Source organism: Ornithorhynchus anatinus, chromosome X3, assembly GCF_004115215.2.
Source record: "Ornithorhynchus anatinus isolate Pmale09 chromosome X3, mOrnAna1.pri.v4, whole genome shotgun sequence".
Lineage (NCBI taxonomy): Eukaryota > Metazoa > Chordata > Mammalia > Monotremata > Ornithorhynchidae > Ornithorhynchus > Ornithorhynchus anatinus.
Window position 1 is genome coordinate 31,182,624 of NC_041751.1, and position 16,747 is coordinate 31,199,370.

A 16,747-nucleotide genomic window follows, 5' to 3' on the forward strand; every position below is an offset into this window, starting at 1 on the left:
CCCCACAGGTCCATTCCTGCTGCACTTGGCTCTTCACGCCTTCCAAGCGGTTTGAAAAACGACGCCAAACCGGCAGAAGAGAGGAGGCGCGCGGTCCCGTGGCCGTATCCTCAAACCACCAGGAGACGGGGAAGCGGAAGGACCGCGGAACCAGGTGGGCGACGGCTCCCGCGGGAGCTCGGTCGCGGGACGCACGGAGATCCCTGGGGTCGGGATCCCCTTTTTCACTTTAGGCGGCAAGGGCTGGGCCCCCGGGGAGCCAGTCCGGCGTTCTCGAGCCGGGGTACGGTCACTACGCCGGAAAGATCTCCGGGATGGGGCTGAAGGTGATCCAGAACAGCTGGGTGGGTCCCCTGCCTCCTCTTCCATCATTTCATGCGCACCGTGGGGGTCGGCCGAAGGTCGGACATCTTACCCTCCTAGGGGAGACCGCCGTCCCGTTCTGAGGAGCGCTCAGTACGGTGTCCCGCACACGGTAAGCGCTCTGATAAACGAGACCGGTGGATGTCGTCATCCAGATTTAAGCGGCCTAATGGCCAGGCCAAAGACCCGGGAATTAAGAGATCTGGGCTCCGATCCCCAATCCGCCCCTCGGCCGCCGTGTGACCTCGGGCAAGTCACTGAACTTCTGTGCGCCTAAGCTCTGTGGCACAGCGCTCTGCACAACACTGCGCGCTCAAGCGATACGATCGGATGAAGTGTCCTCATCTGGAAAACGGGGCTGAAACCTATCGGTTCCTCCTCCCCATCAGACTGGGAGGGGTGGAGGTGTGTTCGATCCGGATATCGTTACCGCGTAGCTTTATTCCGGCCCTTAGCACACGGTAAGTGCTCGACGAATACCTTTTATTATTACCGATAATAATAATAAGGCCTAGGCCCTGCCGGTGCCGTTTAAGGAACTGGGCCTCGTAGAGCCAAAGGGACGTGAGCCCGATTCGCCCCCAGATGACCCGGAATCTACCCTCTTCGGAAATGCGCCATTCGGCCGCTCCCCAGATGCTCAGCCCCGGATCCGGAGTGTTCGGTGCTGATTTTTTTTTTTCCTTCCGCCCCCCCCATCCCGAGGTGCGTTCGGCGTCAGCAGAGGCCCAGCCGCCCTCGCCGCCGCCGCCCCCCGCCCCGCTCTCACCCTCGGCGATGACTCGCTTGATGCGCAGCCTGAGGTCTCCCAGCTCCACCGTCTGCCCCACGAAGTCGGTGTGATCGCGGCCGGCGGCTCCGCCCAGGGCCCCCGGCCCCGCCAGGAAGTCCAGCGCCGACTGCAGCAGGGACATGTCCGCGCCGCCGGCCGAGCCCGAGGCTGTTGGGGATCGGAGGGGACGGAGGGGGCGGACGGACGGAGAGAAAGAGAGGGGAGAGGGCTTCGGGCGGACCGGACCTCGCTCGGCTCGGCTCCCGAATCAGCAGCAGACGAGGGCCGAGGCCGCCATCTTCCGCCCGGCGCCTTTGACGCCTGCTCCAGCGTCATCGCTCGTCATGCGCATTAAGGCGCGGCCGCCCCCCCTCACCGCCATTCCTCTAAGCCCCGCCCCTTTTCCCCGAAGCCCCGCCCTCGATTCCTCTAAACCCGGCCCCCATCTCGAGGCCCCGCCCCCCGACTCCTCTAAGCCGAACCCCCTTTCCCCGAAGCCCCGCCCCCTCCCCGGGCAAGAATAATAATATTGGTATTTGTTCAATAGTATTTATTGAGCGCTTACTACGTGCAGAGCACTGTACTAAGCGCTTGGAATGAACAAGTCGGCAACAGATAGAGACAGTCCCTGCCGTTTGACGGGTTTACAGTCTAATCGGGGGAGACGGACAGACAAGAACAATGGCAATCAAATGGCAATTTGTTAAACCCTTACTATGTACAGAGCGCTTTTCTAAGCACTGGGGTAGATCCAGGGTCATCGGGTCGTCCCACGTGAGGCTCCCAGTTAATCCCCATTTGACAGATGAGGGAACTGCGGCGCAGCGTGGCTCAGTGGAAAGAGCACGGGCTTTGGAGTCAGAGTTCATGGGTTCGAATCCAGGCTCGGCCACTTGTCAGCTGTGTGACTTTGGGCAAGTCACTTAACTTCTCTGTGCCTCAGTTACCTCATCTGTAAAATGGGGATTAAGACTGTGAGCCCCACGTGGGACAACCTGTTTCCCCTGTGTCTACCCCAGCGCTTAGAACAGTGCTCGGCACATAGTAAGCGCTTAACAAATACCAACACTACTACTACTACCGAGAAGTGAAGTGACTTGCCCACAGTCACACTGCTGCCAAGTGGCAGAGCCAGGATTCGAACCCATGACCTCTGACTCCCAAGCCCGGGCTCTTTCCACTGAGCCATGCTGCTTCTCTAATAATAATGTTGGTATTTGTTAAGCACTTACTATGTGCAGAGCACTGTTCTAAGCGCTGAGGTAGATACAGGATAATCATGTTGTTCCACGTGAGGCTCACAGTTTTAATCCCCATTTTACAGATGAGGTAACTGAGGCACAGAGAAGTGAAGTGACTAGCCCACAGTCACACAGCTGCCAAGTGGCGGAGCCGGGATTAGAATCCATGACCTCTAACTCCCGAGCCCGGGCTCTTGCATTCATTCATTCAATTCATTCATTCAATTCATTCAATAGTATTTAGTGAGCCCTTACTACGTGCAGAGCACTATACTAAGCGCTTGGAATGTACAAATCGGTAACAGATAGAGACAGTCCCTGCCCTTTGATGGGCTTACAGTCTAATCGGGGGAGACGGACAGACAAGAACAATAGCAATAAATAGAATCGAGGGGATGAACATCTCATTAAAACAACAGCAAATAAATGGAATCAAGGCGATGTTCATTTCATTAACAAAATAAATAGGGTGATGAACGTATATGCTTCTCGTCCACCGACCTCCCGCTCTCCCTCCCGCTTTGACGGCGAGCCCCACGTGAGGCGGGGATTGCGTCCAACCTCGGCTCGAACCCGGGGTTTAGAACGGGGTTTGACGCAGGACGAGCACTCGACGGTCTTAATCGGCAGCATTTCTCGCGCCCCGTCTGCGGAGCGCCGTCCCGACCTCTCGGGGGAAATGCGGTAGGATCGGTCGACGTCCCCGTCCTCGGTGAGTGGACGACGTCGCCGGGGAGACCGACGCTCAAACGAATCACAGATACGAGGGAAGGATAGAGAGAGTGAGATGGGCACGTAGGTGTCGTGGGAGTCGTGAGTACTTACGTGCTCGGATGGCCCGGGAAGGCCGAGGTGGGTTCTCCTCTAAAGACTGGGTTCTAATCCCGGCTCCGCCATTCGTCCGCTGAGTGACTCTGGGCAAGTCGCTTCACTTCTCTGGGCTTCGGTTCCCTCATTCGTAAAATGGGAATCAAGGGCGTGGGCCCTAGGTCGGACATGGACCGTGTCCAATCTGCACAGCTTGTATCGACCCCGGCGCTCGGTCCAGTGCCCGGCACGTGGTAGATTTTTAACGCGTACCGTAAAAAAGTGGCAGTCGGGAGCAGGGGGGATATTAGGTAGGGAAGTTAGAGAGTCATCGGGGAGGGCCTCCCGGAGGATAGGTGATGGCAGATAGGCTTTGAAGGTGGAGAGAACTGTGGTCGGTCAGATGTGAAGGGGGAGGGATGGCGGGAGTGGGGAGACTCACGCAGAATGAAGTTTTAGAAAAAACTATCTCAACTGGAGGAAGACCGGCGAGCAGGCTGACGCGGTAGTCGGGTTCAGAGATCACAAGCGCCGGGGGGGCGGGCGGAAACCCTTGTAGAGGATCGAGGAGCGAGTCGGAGGACGGTAAATGGAGGCAGCGGGTGTCTACACCCCGTTCGAAGAGTTTGGACAGGAATGGGAATAGGGAGATATGGGGGGGTTGGGGGGTGAAGCCAGATGGGGCAGTGGGGATCCAAACTCGAAGAATTTGCCATATTTAGTGGGTTTTAGCTTCGCGACGCAAACATGAAAATGAACAGTACTGTAACGGCACAACGAAGTAGACCGTTTGGCCGTGGAAAGCTGGGGCACTTACAAGTCTATTAGTTCAACAGTCATCCAGAAAGAAGAATAGGACTCATTACCTTCAAACTGCCGACAATCCAATGGTAAGGAAAATCGGCCTTCGTGATAAAGAGCGACCCACAGAGACAGGTGCCAGCTATAGGTTCTTCTCAAAAAATATTTTTCCTTCTTCAGAGTGATGGATTTCAGGCATAGGCCATGAAATCCATCACGTCTCAAAGCTCCCGAACCTGCCAAGATTAGTGATCTGATGACATAAAAAAGAGCTTTTCTACCATCGTTAATGTCTCTTCTCCTGCCAAATCAAAGCGAAAGCTGTTCTTTTTTGTCATTTTTTTCACATATATCATTAAAGGAGGTTTGTTTTTTGGGGTTTTTTTAAAAAAAAAACAAGTTCTATCATTCACTTAGTGTCACTTTCAAATAGCGTTAAATGGCTCCTTCAGATCCCTGCATCTTTACAAAATAGGTACCCAGTGCATTTTGGCTGTTTAAAAAGACTGCACAGGATACTTCAGAACATCTAGTCATATGTGGCCACAATTGTAATTGGCACTCGATAAAAACTACTGATAGATTGGCTTGATTAAAAGGCAATTTACCCTTTGTAAGGGTTGGGAAAGGGACTCGAACTGAAATTGATTTTTACCGTAGGGTACTTGCTTATAAGGTGTGGGAATGTGGGCAGGTAGGCAACCAGCCAAACAGGCAGGCACTGTGCCAGGTAGGCTACCAGCCAGCCAGACAACCAGCTAGCCAGACTGCTAATAGACCGAATCGATTTCTAAAAATCTTTTCAATGATGATGGTATGTATTAAGTGCTTACTATGTTTTCAGGTTATTTCACAGTGAAGAATCTTGGAACAACCCCAAGACTGTTTTCACAGAACTTACAAAACATTTGACCCCGTCAGCAGACCAAGGCTCTGGCAACTCACTGTTAAACGAAGATCAATCGATCGGTGGTATTTACTGAGCGCTTACTAAGTGAGCAGAGCATCGTATTAATGCTTGAGAGAGCACGGCACAACCGAGTTGGTAGCTCCCAGTCTATGGCTCCCCAGAGTTCACCATCAAGATCCACAAAAATGCGGTGCTCTGGCTGACTCTTTCCCCATCCCACAGAGAAGCGGCGTGGCCTCGTGGATGGAGCACAGGCCTGGGAGTCAGAAGGACCTGGGTTCTAATTCCGGCTCTGCCGCTTGTCTGCTGTGTAACTTTGAGCAGCTTAGTCAGTACTATCAACCGTATTCTAACAGAGAGAAGCAGACTTTAGGGCCCCTTTCCATCCCCCGACTACCGTGTTTCTACCCCAGAGCTTCGGACAGTGCCTGGCAAAGAGTAAGCGCTTAACAGATACCATTCCAAAAAAAAAAAACCAAAAATCCACCAGCCCATTAGTTTATACTTTACCTCGGGGCATAGCTAAATCTGATTCTGGCTCCCCCGTACCAACAGCATGATCCAGGCAGCCATCCAAAACTTCAAGCTTAAGTCAGATGTTGTCATCCTCCTCGTAGACCCAAGCTCTTTATTATTACTATTATTATTATCTCTAAGGTTAGCGCCTGAGCTGGAGAAAGTCAGCAACTTGCACGTGAAAGACCTTCATTTGCACCAAGAGGAGTACTGCAAATCAAGGGAAAGATTAATTAGACTTCATTGTTGGATGTCAAAGGTATTGTCAGTCACTTTATCCGAAAGTAAAAAATAAAAACATTTAAATCACGATTATATTGGCAGTGATATCATTAACATGTCTTTGAAAATAATAATTGGTTCTAAAGGGACACTGACTGCATCAGTACAAAGCTGAGCATGAATCTGGAAGAATAATTTGCATGGCCTACTGGAAAGCCCAAAGTACTGGGAATCAGGGACCTGGGTTCGAGCCCCGGATCTGCCCCCTTTTTTTTTTGTGGTATTTCTTAAGCACTTACTATGTGTCAGGCACTGTACTAAGCACCGGGATAGATACAAGCTAATCAGGTTGGACGCAGTCCACGTCCCTCTTGGGGCTCACGGTCTTAATCTCCATTTTACAGAGGAGAGAATCGAGGCACAGAGAACTGAAGCAACTTGCCCGTGGTCACATGGCAGACAAGTGACGGAACCGGGATTAGAGCCCAGGGCCTTCTGATTCCTAGGCTCTTGCTCTATCCACTAGGCTACGGACCTTCTTCAGATTAGTTTTGCCCATTTTACCAAGTCCCTCTCCACCGGCTCTCCACTGCGTTCCCGGTCCTCTTCGCCGAGTCCCCGCGGGTCTTCTACGCAAGTGCCTCGGATCTGTCATGTCCGATGGTTGAATGAAAGTGGATTTGGAGGGAAAATGGAAAAAGGACGGGGGGAAAAAAGGAGACAAGTGGAGAGATGGGGGGAGAGGAACAGGTCTGGGAACAATGAATTGTCAACTTCTCTGTGACTCGGTTACCTCATCTGTAAAATAGGGATTAATACCGTGAGCCCCGTGTGGGATGTGGACGGCGCCCAAGCCGATCGGCTCGTATCTAGCCCGGCGCTTAGTACGTGGCTTGCAACATAGTAAGTGCTTAGCAAATACCATTAGAGAAACAAAAACTAGAGTCACACAGCCAGTCAAACGAGGACACGTAGAAAAGTTCCGACCGCGTCTCCCCGCTCCTCGAGAACTGGTTGCCCATCCACCTCTGCCTCACACAAAAACTCCTCATCGTTGGCTTCAAAACACTTCATCATCTTGCCCCCTCCTATCTCACTTCTCCGACGTTATACAACTCAGCATGCTCACCTCCAATGCCAACCTACCCACCGTACCCCCGTCTTGTCTAGCTCACCGCAGACCCCGAACCCATATCCTTAAGGTTATATCTCTTCCAAGAGGCCTTCTCCAGTTAGGCCTTCTTTTCCCCCGCTCCCTCTCCCTTCTGCATTGTCTATGCGCTGGGATCTGTGCCCTTCGGGAATCTGATGTTCGCCCCACCCTCGACCCCACAGCACTGAAGTACATATCTATCGATTACACGTTATAAATTATTTCTGTGAATGTCTGTGTCCCCCTCTAGACCGCACGGTCGTCGTGGGCGGGGAACACGTCTGCCAACTCCATTGTACCGTACTCTCCCGAGCGCCATTATGCCACGCTGCTGGGAGACGCAGGACCCCGGGTCACCTTGCCGCCGCAGAAACCACTCTGCCGTTTGCAGTGATGGAGGGAAGACGTCACGGCCGTCTACATCTGCGCGGAATTCAATTAAAGATCGAGCCGATTGGGGTTCACCGCTCAGAACTGGTTCCGTCCACCCGCCAGCCAGTTGGGAGGGTATGAATGATCTGCCCGTGTGAGGGGCGGATTGAAAGTCCCGGAAAACCAGCCCCAGGCAGGGGACGTGTCGGCCGATTCCGTCGTACTCTCCCGAGGGTTTAGTAGAGCGATGGCTCAGTGGCAAGAGCCCGGGCTTGGGAGTCAGAGGTCATGGGTTCTAATTCCGGCTCCGCCGCTTGCCGACTGTGTGACTTCGGGCCAGTCGCTTCACTTCTCTGGGCCTCGGTTCCCTCCTCTGGAAAATGGGGACGAAAACTGTGAGCCCCAAGTGGGACAACCTGATGACCTCGTATTCCCCGCCGTCCCCCCCCCCAGCGCTTAGAACGGTGCCTGGCACATAGTAAGCGCTTAACAGATACCACCATTATCATTATTAGAGAAGCAGCGTGGTTCAATGGCAAGAGCCTGGGCTTGGGAGTCAGAGGTCGCGGGTTCTAATCCTGGCTCCGCCACTCGTCGGCCGTGTGACTTCGACCGAGCGGCTTCACTTCTCCGGGCCTCAGTTCCCTCCTCTGGAAAAGGGGCGGGTGAAGACTGTGAGCCTCACGTGGGACGGCCCGATGACCCCCTACCCACCCCAGCGCTCAGAACGGTGCTCGGCATGTAGTAAGCGCTTACCGAATACCACCGTTATCATCCCGGCTCTACCACCCGGCAGCTGCGTGACTGTGGGCAAGTCACTTCACTTCTCTGGGCCTCAGTTCCCTCCTCTGGAAAATGGGGATGAAGACTGGGAGCCTCCCGTGATGACCCTCTATCTCCCCCAGCGCTTAGAACAGTGCGCGGCACATAATAAGCGCTTAACAAATACCAACATCATTATTATTAGCAGCAGCAGCAGCAGCATCTGCACACGGCTCAGTAAATGTCGTTGGTTGATCCACCTGAGGTCGTGCCTGACTTCTGATGCTGGTCAGACCTCGGGGCCAGGGGTCCGCACGCAGTCGGCGCTCGCTAGCAGCGTAGTTCAGTGGCAAGAGCCCCGGCTTGGGAGTCCGAGGTCATGGGTTCGAATCCCGGCTCTGCCACTTGGCAGCTGTGTGGCTGTGGGCGAGTCACTTCACTTCCCTGGGCCTCATCTGTACAATGGAGATTAACTGGGAGCCTCACGTGGGACAACCTGATGACCCCGTATCTCCCCCAGCGCTTAGAGCAGTGCTCTGCACAGAGTAAGCGCTTAACAAATACCAACCTTATTATTATCGAATGATTGAATGATGAACGAATGAATGCGACGCCCGGACGCGGCCGAGCGGCGGCGGCGGGGCGCATGCGCAGTAGCTCCGGCGGCTCTCGGCTCCGAGTGGGCCGCGCCACCGCTCGCCCGCCCGCCCGCTCGCCACCATGTCCCGGGCGAGGCCCCCGGACGAGGTGGAGGAGGACGAAGAAGCGGGCCCCGCTCTAAATGGCGGGCTCCATGCTTCGCCCCGAATGCTCAGCTACAGCGATGCCCTGCTGTCCATCATCGCCACCGTCATGGTGCGTATCGGCGCCCCGTTGCCCCCCACCCCCGCCCGCCACCGGTTACCTCAGCTGAGGAGGGCCGAAGCGCGCCATGACTCACCTTTCTCCCTCTGTCTTTTTTTCACCTGCTGCAGATCCTGCCCGTGGCCCACACGAAGATCTACCCAGATCAGGTACAGCGTGGCTCAGTGGCAAGAGCCCGGGCTCGGGATTCCGAGGTCATGGGTTCGAATCCCGGCTCTGCCACCTGTCAGCTGGCTGACTGTGGGCGAGTCGCTTCACTTCTCGGTGCCTCAGTGACCTCATCTGGAAAATGGGGATTAACTGTGAGCCTCACGTGGGACGACCCGATGACCCTGTATCTAACCCGGCGCTTAGAACAGTGTCCTGCACATAGTAAGCGCTTAACAAACACCAACATTCTTATTATGGCTCAGTGGAAAGAGCCCGGGCTTGGGAGTCCGAGGTCATGGGTTCGAATCCCGACTCCGCCCCTTAGCTGTGTGACTGTGGGTAAGTCACTTCTTGGTGCCTCAGTTACCTCATCTGTAAAATGGGGATGAAGACTGGGAGCCTCACGTGAGACAACCTCATTTCCCTGTATCTCCCCCAGCACTTAGAACAGTGCTCTGCACATAGTAAGCGCTTAACAAATTCCAAAATTATTATCAGCTACCGTGTCCACTCCAAATCCGAGGCGGCGTGTGCCTTGGGGAGCGGGCCCTCCGTCACTCGCCTCGTGAAAATATAACCCTTCTACTGCTGGTGTGAGGCGCTCTCATTTTCCAGGAGAAAAAAAAAGGGCGGGAGAGGTGGGTGCCCCGACGAAGAGCTACGTGTGTCCCCAGTGAAAACTCCCGATCCGCCCAAAGTCCCTTTCCGTGGGCTTTTCCTATGGAGAAGCTGAATCGTAAGCAGGTTTCTCCACGGCATCCGTTAAGCGCTTACTATGTGGCAGACGCCCCTCCGAGCGCCGGGGTAGGTATGGGTGGATTCGGTCGGACACGGGCCCCGTCCCGCGTGGGCCTCACGGCCCAGGTGGGTGTCGCGTCCACGTTCTACAGCTGCGGAAACCGAGGCCCAGTGAAGTTAAGCGACCGGGCCGAGGTCACGCGGTCAGCCATCGGGAGAGCCAGCGTTAGAACCCGGGGCCCGTGACTCCCAGGGTCAAGAAAGTTCTGGCCAAATTCATGGACGGGGAGTCCACGATAGATCATCAGACCGCAGTTTTAGAAGGCCCAGCGCCAACCGCCCAGATGTTCTCGGTGCCGTTGTCAAAGACAGAACGCCGGTTGAACGAGCCGTTTTTCTCACCCAGCGTGGCGGTGCTTAGCTTTTTGTTATTCCCTAAGACAGCGCTCTGTTTTTCCTTAAGATATAGATTTCTGATTTATACCCCAAATAATTTTTAAACTAGGGTTCAATCCCCCAGTATCAATCCTAACTCCTAAATAATCTTAAAAATATACTTTAAAAATAACTTACCAAGTTTTCACCACAACTTACCAAATACCACCGAAATAGGTGTACGTAGACATTCCAAGTCCATACGTTTTACAGTTGGCCATTGGATTTAGGGTATTTGCGTGACGAATCTTTGAGGAATAAAACATCTGGAAGGTTCCGTCATTCTGTCACTTCGAAACGCGTGGTAGACCTTTTTCTTTTCCCGGGGGTTTGTCGCCTTTGACTTTTTAAAAAGACTGCAGTTGGGCTAACTGACATCAGCAGTCAGTTTTTGCTCATTGGGTAGCATCCTCCTTTTTGCTCCAGTTTAGAGCCTCTGCCCCCAAATGAAGATTTTGATGCTGGGGTCCCAGCCCCTAAATTGGGCAACGTTACCTTAATAGAGAGTCCCGTGGGTCAGCAGTAGCTGTGATGTGGAGGGTCTTTTAGCCGTTTGTATCCTTTGTCAGAGAGAGACTTGCCAGGCTCCCAAAGGGAGCCGCTACTAAGGGGCTTTCCGGGCCTTCCGGGGTGCACCTGTCAGTCATGGTGACTGACTGATTTCCCCCGATCAGAATGTGAGCCCGTCATTGGGCAGGGATGGTCTCGATCAGTTGCCGAATTGTACATTCCAAGCGCTTAGTACAGTGCTCTGCACATAGAGCTCAATAAATACGACTGAACGAATGAATGGGGGAGGAGGCGGACAGGTAAGTTGAGGGGCAAAGTTTGCAGACGGTTCTCCACTCCAAGTCTGAAATCATACCACGGCCCTGAAACGGCTCCCAGAAGTGGGCACTGGCACTCCCGGTGCGGTCAGAGGCCGGCATTCAGGCCAGCCAGGGTGACGTGGTATGCCGCCTTCTGGACCATGCACTGAGTATTGTTGAACTGTGATCAAATAAAAGCATGGATGTCTTTTATATATATATATATATATATATATATATATATATATATATAAGTGAAGCCTGGGAATCAAAAGAACCTGGGTTCTAATCCCGGCTCCGCCATTTGTCTGCTGTGTGACCTTGGGTAAGTCACAAACATCTCTGTGCCTCAGTTACTTCTGGGGAGATTTAGACTCTGAGCCCAGTGTGGGACAGGGATGGGTCCAACCCAATTTCCTTGTATCTTCCCTAGCACTTAGCACAGTGCCTGGCACATAGTAAGCACTTAACAAAGATCACAGTTATTATTATTATTATCGTTTCATTCGGGAGAATTATCGCCTTTTTTGAATTTTAATTTGGGCAGAAACCAGGTTTCAATTTCCAAAATTCGGGGGTTTGGTTTAGCTTTTTTCTTTTCTGATCTGTATCCAACAGCACCTGCCTCCTCCTCCTTGGATGGCAAGTGCACAGTGGACAGCCCGGAAAGGCCGCGTTGGCTCTGAAACTGCACCCGTAATCTTGCCCATCCAGAAGTGGCTGAGGCAGATGCCCTCCACCGTTTAGCGTGGCGACCGCTTTTGGTGCCAATTCTTTATTCTGTTCTTGCTCAAATTTCTGTGGGCAAATTCAGGCCAGTTCCATGGAGCCTTCTAAGAGGAAATAACCCAACCAGCCAAGTCTGCCTTAAATAGGAAGTGGATTGCTTCAGTGAAATGATCATATGATCAGGATTGTCATACATTTTCATTCCGTGACTCCTCTGCCCTATGCTGGCCTTCCATGAAAAAAGAAAAGGCTATTGTTTGGCCCTCTTTTAGCATCATTTAGAGGGAAGGAATTCATGGGCCGGGCAAGTTTGGAAGAGTCATATCTAGGATGGTGGGTGCGAATACCAGGGGGAGACGGAGGTGGACAGTGGCAGATTCCGGTCGTCAGCAGGGGGTAGGCGAGAGGGACGGTACCAGGCTTCTCATCCCTACCACATGCCGTCAGCAAAAAAAGGATTCGTAGCATTCTGGAAGGGGCACCACCCCATCACAACAAATGGAATCCATTTTATGTCACTGTCACAGCTGTAGGGGTGGGGGGTCGGAAATATAAACGTTGTGAGGGGTGCACTTTGCCCCTTCAATCAGGAACCTCCCACTGCTTGCGATGAGGAAAGAGCGCCAAAGACAAAAATGTGCCTTAGGCTTTAATATTCTGAGGCCCAGCCTTATGCAGAGGAAGAATTGGTGATGGTAGAGATCGGTATATCCTGTTGTTATAGCCCAGCGTCCGCTGCGGGTCCCATCAGACAGCTCTTCAGAACTCGGCAGCTCCGATGTTTGCGACCCCTCAACCCCTCACTCCCGACCCCGGGATTCCGTTCGCTCTTCAGTGTCGCACCGGATGCCCAGTTTCGCACTGACCTCATCCATCCCTCGCAGATCTAATTCATTTTAAGGGGAGCTAAATATATTCAACCCGGGCTGATTCTACACAGGCAAATAACAACTTGCTCTATAGAAGAAACAGTATTTAGGGGAAAAAATAAAAATAGAACCACAAACTCTTTAGACTGAGTTGATGCTGGTGGAATTGCCTGTGGTTTGCTAGGGGCTATGAAGCAATAAACTAAGGAGGAAAGAGACATATGCCCAGAGGGACACGGGGCATACACTCTCCAACCATATGTATGCATACACACGTGTATATATACTTCCCACAGCCAGCATCCTCCACAAGAAAAGAAGGCTTAATGGCACTCCCACAGCCTCATCCTTTACCTTCTAGCTTTCAGCTGCATTTGCCAAGATAGTGGCAGACACATTTGTATTCATATTTCCTTCTCCCTGCCTTTTCAGTGACCTGGCCCACAGAAAGAATATTTCTGGGGACAAAGCGTGGTTCTTCTGTGTCTCGCCTCCATTTTTATTTTGCTTTTCTTTATTGTTTTCTATTTTTGATTTTTTATCTCTTTTGTTCTGCTTTATGGGGTTTTCATTCTGCTCTTCCGTTGTTTGTTTTGTTTTGTTTTTTTGTTCAAGAAAGGGGACAGGACTCTCCCTACTAGTAATAATTATGGCACCTGTTAAGCACTTACTGTGGGCCGAGCACTGTTCTAAGCCCTGGGGTCGACACAAGTTGATCAGGTTGGACACAGTCCCTGTCCCACATGGGGCTCACACTCTGAATCCCCATTTTACAGATGAGGTAACTGAGGCCCAGAGAAGTGAAGTGACTTTGCCCAAAACCCCCCAGCGGACGAGTGGCGGAGCTGGGGATTCGAACCCGGGTTCTTCTGACTCCCAGGCCAGTGCTCGGTCCACGAAGCCACACTGTTCCACTCCACACTAAAGCCACTTAGATGACATACTCAACGAGAGCTTGTGAAAAATTGGTGAGGGTATGGCAGTGTCTGCTGTCGACAAGATCCCTCAGATATTCTGTTCCAGGCCGACCTGCTGTTCTTGCCAGCCACCTCGCGGTGCAGGCTGCTAGCCACAGAGAGATCAGGTGAGGGTGTGAATGACTCAGTCAATCGGTGGTATTTATTGAGCACTTACGTACGGGCAGAGCGCTGTACTAAGCACCTAGGAGAGTTCAGTACACTCAAGCTGGTCGACATGATCCCTGCCCAGAGGGAGTTTACATTCTCGCAGGGCAATGCAAAGCGTCTCCATTAGTGCCAGAAACAACTGAAGCCCAAGTCCTACTGGCAGCAGAATATACTTTTTCCCTCCCTCTAACCCCAAGTCTTGTGAAACACAGATAATCCCATTCTGATCTCTTCCTGAGGGAGAGACAGGAATGTCCTTTGGCAGCGTACTATTCAGGATGTAGTACTTACCCCAAATGGCAAAGGGTAGAGAAAGTGCCCACTCTATTTTCATGGGCACAGTATGAAAGAGAGTGCCTCTCAACAACAACGTGGCCTAGCGGATAGAGCGTGGGCCTGGGAGTCAGGACCCGGGTTCTGATCCCGGCTCTGCCGCTTTTCGGCTGTGTAACCTTGGGCAAGTCCCTTCACTTCTCTGGGCCTCCGTTACCTCATCTGTAAAATGGGGATTAAGACTGTGAGCCCCAAGTAGGTCAAGGACTGTGCCCGACCCAGTTAACTTGTACCTGCCCCAGCACTTAGTACTGTGCCTGACACATAGTAAGCGCTGAACAGACGCTATTTAAAAAAAGCCCCCAGAACAACCCACACATACGTGCAACCTCATTTTCACTGGTGTCATTTTGCAACAGATGGGCAGCTATGTATCAATCAATGGTATTGAGTGCTTACTGGGTGCAGAGCACTCTACCAAGCCCTTGGAAGAGTACAATATAACAGAGTTGGTAGACAGGTTCCTGGCCCACAATGAGCTTCCAGTCTAGAGGGAAGGGATTCTCGTTATAGCGAAGGAATAGAAGGCATATATATCTCGAGAGAGTCCGACGGAGTGAGTAGACATGTTCCCTGACCACAGCGAGTTTACAGTTGAGGGAGACTCGCACTTCCAATGTACAAAATACTGGTTATCGAAAGGGGTCTGGTAAGGGAGGTACCTGTTGTAAATAGTGAGAGACTGGGAAAATAGAAAATGAATTTAAGATCTCACTTCAGCACATGCAAAACTTCATTCTCTAGAGCTAGGGAGCATAGGGCAGGGAAACCCCTTTCCAGAAGAAGGCCCCCTTTTCCTGGGCTAAGTCGGTGCAGGGGCGTGGAGATCAAAAGAAAAAAAATCGGATATATAGAGAGATAGGGGCCTTACCTGACTTGCTATCCTCCTGTTGTCTGTTGATGATCTAAAGCAGGCTTCTCTTCCCCCTTGCCGTCAGATCCACGCCCCATTCCTCCATTCCTCTTCTTAGTGAAAGCCTCATGATCAAGCCAATATAAACACAGACAACCTCACTCTATGTTCGCCAGCAGGCGAGGGGCAGGGGAACCATGCTTTAGCAGCCCCACCTTTTCCCGAGCTAAGATAGCTCAGTGCGGTGGAGGTTCAAGTGAAAAAGATTGGTGGGGGGAGGGGGCTTGCCCTGCTCACTGCCTGATCGTGGATCCTCCCTCTACCAGCAGCGCAGCAAGAAGTGGAGCGGCCTTGCCAGAATCAGTCATTCGATCCATGGTATTTAATTGAGTGCTTACTATGTACAGAGCACAGTACTAAGTGCTGGGGAGAGTACACTACAACAGAGAATTCCAGCCATGGCCACCATCTTGACATCTCCGTTGGATCCAGGGAGGCAGCCGCCCCAAAAGATTAAAGTGGAAGAAAGTTTGCCGGAGATCTGTGGGCAGAGTTTTGATATCACGGCATTTTTTTTTCCCCTCCCTTACGGTGTCCTTTCTGATCAGCAGTTAATCATGTTTGGTTCGATGTAGTCAGAGATCAGAACGGCAGAGCCTTAGCGATAGAATTAAATGTCTCAGTTGTACGGGTAATAAATTGAGATCCATAAGCTTTTCACAGTACCAAGGTGATTTCTAAAAGCACAATTATTCAGGGTCTGATTGTGCCATATTTGGATTACCCAAATCCCGTGAGGTTTACTTCTCTCCTGTTGCCTGGTTTTTGGCAGTTTTACTGTGCACTTGCACTCAAATGAGAAGGTGGATGGGGAAATAAAATATGACACACATTTTGTTTACTTGCTAGCAATTCCAGGAAAAGAATTGATGAAGTTCAAAAGCAGTTTGGGGATCTCCTGTGTATTTCAGCTATCTGTGCCTGCTTTGACTCCCTGCCCCAAGATGGATAATTCAGAATTATCTATGTTCATGGCAGGAGAGGAGAAAGACCACATTACAGACAATCAAAGTCATACTTTTTAGCCATTGGTTTAATGAGCACTGGGAAGCCAAAAACTGATTCGTGTGAGTTTTACTTACTCTCTTTTACTTTCATCCTTTAGTAATATGCATAGATACAGTTCAGCAACAAAATCAACAGAGAGCCAGGACCCGTAGGAGAGAAGGAGAATAATAATAATAATGTTGGTATTTGTTAAGCACTTACTATGTGCAGAGCACTGTTCTAAGCGCTGGGGTAGACACAGGGGAATCAGGTTGTCCCACGTGAGGCTCACAGTCTTAATCCCCATTTTTTACAGATGAGGGAACTGAGGCACAGAGAAGTAAAGTGATTTGCCCACAGTCACCCAGCTGACAAGTGGCAGAGCTGGGATTCGAACTCAGGAGCCCTGACTCCAAAGCCCGTGCTCTTTCCACCGCGCCACGCTGCTTCCTGGTGAAACCATAATCTGGATACCGTGCCTTAAAAAAAATTAAGAGTTGGCTATTACAGTTCTTTCAGGGTATCATTTTAATGAAGTATCCAAGGAATTAATTTGTCCTATCTTTCATTTCAGCAGTTTGACAAAAATATACAAAAGCTTCTAGCAACTAAAATTGCAGTCTACCTGATGACATTTTTAATAGTAACCGTGGCTTGGGCAGCCCACATAAGGTAAGAAAATTGGGGAGTGTGTTGTGTGGGGGGGGAGGGGTTGTGTTTTTTTGTCTAATAATGCTAAATCCAAATGGACCGCTACATTCACATTAATAAGTATATACTTCATGGAGGTAGAATCAGCCTCTGGGACTGGAGAACTACTGTTCTCTTTGCTGAAATCTTCCCAACGATACACTTCTGGGTGATTTGGGTGGAA

General features: G+C 51.4%; 2 protein-coding genes across 9 annotated transcripts in view; one reads left to right on the forward strand and one right to left on the reverse strand.

Moving 5' to 3' along the window:
• Positions 1 to 1,455, reverse strand: part of GAK (cyclin G associated kinase) — a 96,795-nt gene extending 95,340 nt beyond the window's left edge. For all 4 annotated transcript variants that reach the window (XM_007672826.3, XM_007672827.3, XM_007672828.3 and 1 more), the window contains exon 1: positions 1,133 to 1,455. In XM_007672826.3, coding sequence (XP_007671016.1) covers positions 1,133 to 1,277 — 145 coding nt within the window. In that variant the 5' untranslated portion in view covers positions 1,278 to 1,455. The remainder of the gene's footprint in view (positions 1 to 1,132) is intronic.
• Positions 1,456 to 8,607: 7,152 nt separating this feature from the next.
• The window catches only part of TMEM175 (transmembrane protein 175), an 81,178-nt gene continuing 73,038 nt past the window's right edge, over positions 8,608 to 16,747 (forward strand). For 2 of the 5 annotated variants that reach the window (XM_039910664.1, XM_029053656.2), the window contains exons 1-3: positions 8,608 to 8,774; positions 8,894 to 8,932; positions 16,448 to 16,545. In XM_039910664.1, coding sequence (XP_039766598.1) covers positions 8,640 to 8,774; positions 8,894 to 8,932; positions 16,448 to 16,545 — 272 coding nt within the window. In that variant the 5' untranslated portion in view covers positions 8,608 to 8,639. The remainder of the gene's footprint in view (positions 8,775 to 8,893; positions 8,933 to 16,447; positions 16,546 to 16,747) is intronic. The other 3 variants (XM_029053657.2, XM_029053654.2, XM_029053655.2) reach the window with 3 other exon arrangements.